At 38.5% G+C, this 7,802-nt stretch overlaps 1 protein-coding gene across 1 annotated transcript in view; it reads left to right on the top strand.

Annotated features, from left to right (window-relative positions):
• Window positions 1-84: 84 nt before the first annotated feature.
• The window catches only part of DMGDH (dimethylglycine dehydrogenase), a 110,958-nt gene continuing 103,240 nt past the window's right edge, over window positions 85-7,802 (top strand). The window contains exon 1 of the mRNA XM_044680929.1: window positions 85-325. Coding sequence (XP_044536864.1) covers window positions 198-325 — 128 coding nt within the window. The 5' untranslated portion in view covers window positions 85-197. The remainder of the gene's footprint in view (window positions 326-7,802) is intronic.

Raw genomic sequence — 7,802 nt, 5'->3', positions numbered from 1 at the left:
GTGGGTCCTTGGTAGTCCCCAGAGTTGTTCAATACCAGTCCTGGGAGGAATGGCATGCTGCCCTTGAGAGTCCAATACTGAAATTGGGGCGCCCGATTGCTCAGAAACCTCCAGGATCGTTGCTTCGAGGCAGCACCCAGGAATTGTTAGGGGGCCACTCATAACCTGAAAGCAGCCTGTACTCCTGTAGCCAAACCATGCTTTTGAGTGGCCTGAAGCAGTTGAGATTTCAGCTGCGAACACTAGAGCCCACTTTGACTCCGGGCAATTGGCTGTGGTCAGTGTGCAGCAGAAGCAGCAGCAGCGGGCTCCCCTTCCAAGAAGGGTGAGTGCGAAAGTGAGGAGTCCTGGGCCTGCTTGGGGCTAGGCTGGGATTGGGGATGAGAGGCGAGGGGGAGGTGTTGGAGAAGACAGAGAGGGCGCTCCAATACTTCAGGCTGTTTCCAGAGGCTAAACGGGTCACTGGAGGAAGGAGAAATGGAGCTGTCCAGCTCCTCTGCCAATTAATCATTTCCGAGTACAACCCTGATCTGTGGCACAGAGCTGGTAGCAGCTGCGTCTTTGGTTTTTAATAGTGCTATTCCTACAGGTCGAGAGCCTTCGCTTTAAGAGGTGCCACTTAGATCCCGTTATGGTTTAATTTAATTTAACACCAGTGATTTGGTTTATTTCCCCCAATCGGAATAAGTAGTGCAAACTCCTGGAGGCAAACGATGTCATAATTTTTCTTTTTTATATTCCCAGCAACTAGTGTTTGGCAACATGATTTGTTAGCAAGTCCCTTGGTCTCTATGTCCTCAGTTTCTCTATCTATAAAATAAGGGGATTAAACTGGTTGTTTTCTAAGGCCTCATAGCTCTAACTCTGATTATTATGTGATAAGCAAATAGATAACTTTTAATTTACCTGTTTGAATAGAAAAAGCCATGCTTTTGTTTCTACGTTTATATTTCCCTTAATTGACTCTCAAGATACTTAAGAATTCTTTACCTGACCAAAAATTCTTATGAAATCCTAGATAGGAAATACATCATATATTTTTTTAAATCCTTAACTTCTCTGTATTAGCTCCTAGGTGGAAGAGTGGTAAGGGTGGGCAATGGGGGTCAAGTGACTTGCCCAGGATCACACAGCTGGGAAGTGTCTGAGGTCAGATTTGAACCTAGGACCAACCATCTCTAGGCCTGACTCTCAATCCACTGAGCTACCCAGCTGCCCTAATGCATCATATTTTGTTGTAATAAGCAGACAACATTACAAATCCCCATTGGAAGGAATTTGGAGATAAGGACTAAAGCATTTATTGAACACTTACCATGTGCTAGGACTTTACTCATTTGATATATACAACAGCCCCTTAAGGTAGATGCTCTTATTGTCCCTATTTTGCAGTAGAGTAAACTGTGGTGTAGTTTTAGGTGTCTTGCCCAGGGTCATACAGCTAGTGTCTGAGGACAGATTTGAACTCAGATCTTCCTGGTTCGAGGCCCTATGCTTTATCCATTGCACTCCATATCTGTAAGGGTTAAGAAACCAAGCTACTAGACCAAATGCTTTTACTTGTTAGTCCAGGGGCTTAGGTAAATTGTTTGCTCTCTCTGTTTCCTTTTTCTTATTTGTAAAATGAGGGAGGTGGAATTAGATATTTTTAAACTTCTAACTGCAGATCAGATATTTTATATTTGTGTCCCCACTGAGAAGTACTCACGTTTGAGGTTTAAGAATTAATTTGTTATGCCAACTCTCAAAAAACATGGAGCGTGTTTTGGTTCAAAGTACAAAAGGAGATGATGAAAAGTTATATTTTAAAGAACAATTAGTTAAAAGAATAAAGAAAAATGGATCTTTATATTGAGTAGTATGGTGTAAAAAAGAGAGGCAGTGTGGTATAGTGATTAGAAATTCTCAGAGTAAGGTTTTAGTCCTACTTTTACATTTCAAGGAGGAGGAGGAGAAAAAAGAGGAAGAGGAGGAGAACTGGATTTGAAATCAGAGGACTTGGGTTTGAATCTCAAGTCTATAAAATATTGCCTTTATGACCTTTGACAAGTTACTTAATATCTCCTGGCCTCAGTTTTTCTATCTATAAAATGTCACAATGGGATTAAATTACCTAAAAAGTCACTTCCAGCTCTAAGTTGATGAACTTTTTTAAAATATAGGGACAGAACAGAATTTAACTATTAGGCTCTTTTCATTCAAAATAAGGAAGATAATAATTCAAATTATTTGAATTTTTGGGAAAGTAAATATTGAGTTGTCTCTTCAGGGCCATAATTGTTGTCAATATTGTATGGAGTAAGACATCTCATGATTCATGTTGTATATGTTAGGGTCCTCTGGAGTAGGAGCCAATGCCAGGAAAAAGGGAATTGATGACTAAGATAGAGGAGGGTAGTAAGGAATCTATAAGAGGAGAAATACAATGAAGGGAAAGGATCTAAGAGTGAGAAGAGGATTAAACATGAGCTTTGAGAGACTGTAAAAGCAAAAAGACAACACAATTAACTCTCATTAATTGTTTGATGTGGAGAACCAGCAATAGCTAACATCAACAAGAAGAGCAAACTTTTGAGGATTAACTCCTGAAGCTTGGAGCAGAAAAAATGTTTCAAAAAACTTATCTAGTAAGTAAATCAATGACCTAGGTTTTTGGCCCCATTTTCTCTTTTTCCCCAGAGTAGGACATTTAGTAGAGAAAGACTTGACTTTATCTCCTCTGGGCTCGTCTATCTTATTGTATTTTATATACAGACAATGGAACACTTACCTTATGCTCTGATATCCTAAAGGAATGTTACTTACACAGAAAAGGTAATTAATTTTTAAAATAAATTAAAATGAAAATTAATAACCTCCTTTCTCTCTTCTTCACACATTCTTGCTGAACTTTCCAATAATTTTCTCTTACTCAGAATGAAAGGTTTCTCAGCATTCTTTTACAAAAATTCTATTTCAATGCCCTGTAATGATGTGGTGGTGACCCTAAGTGTTCAAAGGCAGGGACAGTGCAATTTTAGACTAGTTCTACCAGGATGGAAAGGTTTTGAGTATAGAAAAGATATTGTAATTTTTAAAAATAATAATTTTGATTGGCATCTTTTTTTGGGAGGTCACATTTGTTCTCTTTAATTTTATAATATTCATTAGGGGTGGTTTTGTGGTTACTCTTTTCATTTACATCCTTGGAGTCATTGTGCATATTGTTTTCCTGGCTCTGCTCACTTCACTCTGCTTTTTTTTTGCAAGTCTTTCTCTGTTTCTTTGAATCTGTCATATTTATCCTCTTATAGCACAATAATATTCGATGATATTCGTGTGAGAAAAGAATGTTTAAAGAATGAGCATTGCTGAGAATTAGAAAATCTGAATTCAAATCTATAACAAGGAACTTTGATATCTAGGGTCAAGTTGAAGGAGTACTAAGGGATGCAAAAAAATTTGTGGTAAGAGATGGAGACAAAGACCTTGTGATAGAAGGTGGGCCTCAGGAGGGTCACAGTTGTACCAGACCTTTCTAGGAGAAATACAAAGGGAGAGGGGTAGTTCTGGGAAATTCCTGGAAGAGGGGTAGGTCTAGGCCAGTGATGGAGAACCTATGGCATGGGTGCCAAAGATGGCATGCGGAGCCTTCTCTATGGGTATGTGGCTGTCCCCCTCCCCAGAGTTCATTACTAGAAAGGCAAAGGGACTTGGACGGAGCTGCTTCCCTCCCCCTCTCCACCATGCCTGATGACAATGGGAGTGCTTCCTCTCTCCCTTGTGTGGGGTAAAGGGAGGGTAGGGTGTGCCCAGCACTGGGGATGGTAAGGGGCACAGCATGTGATCTCTGGGGGGTGGGCATGGCACTTGGTCTGGGGGTGGGGTGGGGGGTGGGATCTGGCACTCCATCTCTAAAAGGTTCATCATTACTGTTCTGGGTCCTGGTGATGGTGTAGGAGCATCATGGAGGATGTCTTTCCCAATTCCCAGAGAAGGGTGTGAACTTGGACCCTCATGGTAGCCAAAAGTTAATGAGATTTTTGTTCAGAACATTTCATGGGGTCATTTATCAAGACACATAGGAGTCATGACCTGCATATGAAAAGAAATATCCTCATTGATAATATTAAAACTCCATGGACTTTAGAAATGGCTCAAAACAGGCAGAATGAATTTCATTTCAATTAACTAATTAATTAACATTAATTAACATTTTAATTTAGAATATTTTTCTATGGTTACATGATTCATGATTCCCTCCTCCCCCACTGCTCTTTCGTGCCCCCTCCTGAAGCTGACAAACAGTTACATTGGGTTATACATGTATCATTGTTAAAAACCTCTTTCCATATTATTCATATTTGCAGTAGAGTGATCTTTTAATGCCAAAACCCTAATCATATCCCTATCAAACTATGTGATTGATCATATGTTTTTCTTCTGCTTTTCTGCTCCCACAGTTCTTTCTCTGGATGTGGATAGTGTTCTTTCTTATAAGTTTCTCTGGATTGTCCTAGGTCATTGCATTGCTGCCAATCTGCTAGGTGTGAGGTGGTATCTCAGAGTTGTTTTAATTTGCATTTCTCTAATCAGGAGCAATTTTGAACACTTTTTCATGTGCTTATTTATAGTTTTGATTTCATCATGTGAAAACTGCCTATTCATGTCCATTGACCATTTGTCAATGGGGGAATGGCTTGATTTTTTGTAAATCTGACTTAGTTCCTCATATACTTGGGAAATTAAACCTTTGTCAGAGAGTTTTGCTATAAAAATGTTCTCCCAGTTTGCTGCTTTCCTTCTAATTTTGGTTGCATTGGTTTTGTTTGTACAAAACCTTTTTAATTTGATATAATCAAAGTCATTAGTTTTACATTTTGCAATGTTCTCTAGCTCTTACTTGGTCTTAAATTCCTTCCTTTCCCACAGATCTGAAAGTTTTACTATTTTATATTCACCTAGTTTATCTATGATTTCACTTGTTATAATTAAGTCATTTATCCACTTTGAATTTATTTTGGTATATGGTGTCAGACAGAATGAATTTCAGTGGGAACAAAAGCAAGCTACATAACATATGTATTTGTGAGCTGGTGAATTTGACCCCAGCCTCTGCTAAAGGTCTAACTGACATGGAGACAGGGCATCCTGGCCCTTCATCCCTTACCCTTCACTATTTTTTTAAAAGAATTTATTTTTTAGATAAATATTTTCCATGGTTACATGATTCATGTTCTTACTCTCCCTTCCCCACCTCATCACTCTTTCCCCTTCCCCCACTCCAAGTATTGCAGGAATAGGTTTTTCTGGATCCCTACTCCTTTTTCTTCATTCCTTTATTATGCAGTTTAGAGAATAACCTTATTTTATTTTTTTAAAATTATTTATTTTTACCAGTTACATGTAATAACAAATTTCCACATAAGTTTTAAGAAGTTATATGATCCAAATTTTCTCCCTCTCTCCCAACCCTCCCCCCTACCAGAGCTGGCAAGCAATTCAGTCTGGGCTATACATGTATTATAATGAAAAACGTTAATTCCATGTTGTCCATTTTTGTAAGTGAATAATCATATAAAACCCAAACCCCAAAACAAAACCTCAAATAAACAAGTGAAAAATCATATGCTTTGATCTGCATTCCCACTTCAACAATGCTTTCTCCAGAGGTGGATAGCATCCTTTGTCCTAAGTCCCTCAGAATTGTCCTGGACCTTTGTACTGCTGAGAGTAGCCAAGTCTATCACAGTTCATCATCCCACAATATTGCTGTTACTGTGTACAATGTTTTCCTGGTTCTGCTTATTTCACTCTGTATCAGCTCAGACTTTCCAGCTCTTCCTGAAATCATCCTGTTCATCATTTCTTACAGCACAATAGTATTCCATTACAATCATATACCATGACTTGTTCAGTTACTCCTCAATTGATGGACATTTGTTTAGTTTCCAATTCTTTGCCATCACAAAAAGAGCAGCTATATTTTTGAACAAGTAGGTCCTTTCCCTTAATAACCTCATTTTTAGTGACCTATACTACCTTACTGGCCCATGATGAGGCAATCTCTTATTAGTGTGGCACCAGCTCTTTGTCTTAAGTTTATAAAAGTTCGATCCCCGAGAGACAGGGCATTTGTTTGGAGGGCACAGTCTTATGCTGCAAATGGAATTAGAGGTAATAGAAGCTGCCTACTTATGCATTCATTCCCTGTAAGCATTTGTTCTACTCTCCAAATTACCCTCCTTGTGTGGGAGTGGGAGAACATCTCTCTACCCCTCTGTGCTTCAATACTTCCATACATTAAAGATTTTAATGGATCTATGATCTCATCTATATGCATTAGCTTCATTCTCTGCAAATCACGACCCATCTATACTTTCTCCTTCTGTGTGATTCTTCTCCATGCTCCTCCCATAGGTGCTGATCAGAGGATCTACTCAGTGTGCTACAGATTGTCCTCTAAATCTTTTAACATTTCATTGAAAAAAAACCACCCAGTAATCATAAACACAATATTGGAAATGACTAAGTCTGTGAGCTAAGGTGAAATGTATATGAATAAACAGTAGATAGTGACATGTGGTACCAGTGTTGGAGTCAGGGAGACCTGAGTTCAGATTTTGCCTCAGACACTTTTTAGCTGTGTTTAGATAAATCATTTAACTTATTTCTGCTTTTTCCCTCATCTGCAAAAATAAGGATGATAAAATCCCCTAAAAGGGTTGTTGTGAGGAATAATTAAGTAATATTTGTAAATTTTTTGTCATCTTTAAAATGCCGTGTAAATGCTAGCTGTTATTAACAACACCAAATAGTTCAATAATGTTCAATCTTTAAATATATATCTATTATACTTATGCACTCAATCATTTCCCATCTTGCCACTATCATGCAGGATGTCTACTACTGAATCTAAAAGGAAGAAGGATTAAGCATTGATGATTAGTTCTCCAGATGCTACTGTTTGAAGATGTCTTTATGTAATTGCATCAAGTTCCAGAAAATTATGAGATCTCAGTGAAATCTACCATGAATGAAAAGAGTTAAGTCTAACTAGCTATTCATTAAAACCTGAGTGTATGAAAAAAAGCTCTTTGCAGAGAAAATGACATAAAATTTGGATAGACGACCCATAGAAACTATTTATCAGTATGTTTATTTTGGACAATGTGAATCCCCACATTGATCATCTTTTAAACCACAATAGTCCTAAGGTAATGAGAAGAGGCAGGGACCTACAATGTGCCAGGTACTTTTTTTACAAATATCTCTTTTGGTTCTCACAACAACCCTGTAGAGTAGGGGCTGTTATGACCCCCATTTTACAGCTGAAGAAACTGAGGCATATAGTGGTTAATTGACTTGCCTAGAGTCACACAGCTGGTAAGTGTCAGGTCAGATTTGGTTTTCCTGACTCCCGGTGAAATGCTCTATCCACTGAGACATTTAGCTGCTTCATTCTTTGCACAGGACACTCTAGTTCTCTGCCTTTGTACTGATTAGCCTTCATGCTTGGAATGATCTTTTTCCTCACCTCTGCCTTTTAGTTTCCCTGTCTTTCTTCAAGACTAATTTCAAATGTTTCTTTCTGCAGGGCTCCTTTCCCTCTCCCCCTAGGTGCTGGCATCTTTCATTCCAAAATTTACATCTCTTCTCTCTCTCTGTCTCTGTCTCTCTCTGTGTGTGTCACCGTTTCTGTCTCTCTATCTTATATATATCTAATAATCTTGTATATATCTATGCAATGCTCTTTTGGGGCTATTTCTTTCCTTCCTTCCTTCCTTCCTTCCTTCCTTCCTTCCTTCCTTCCTTCCTTCCTT

The sequence above is a fragment of the Gracilinanus agilis genome, chromosome 1, assembly GCF_016433145.1.
Source record: "Gracilinanus agilis isolate LMUSP501 chromosome 1, AgileGrace, whole genome shotgun sequence".
Taxonomy (NCBI): Eukaryota; Metazoa; Chordata; class Mammalia; order Didelphimorphia; family Didelphidae; genus Gracilinanus; species Gracilinanus agilis.
Note: the sequence above shows the minus strand (reverse complement) of the source record. Positions and strands in the feature narration are given on the sequence as shown.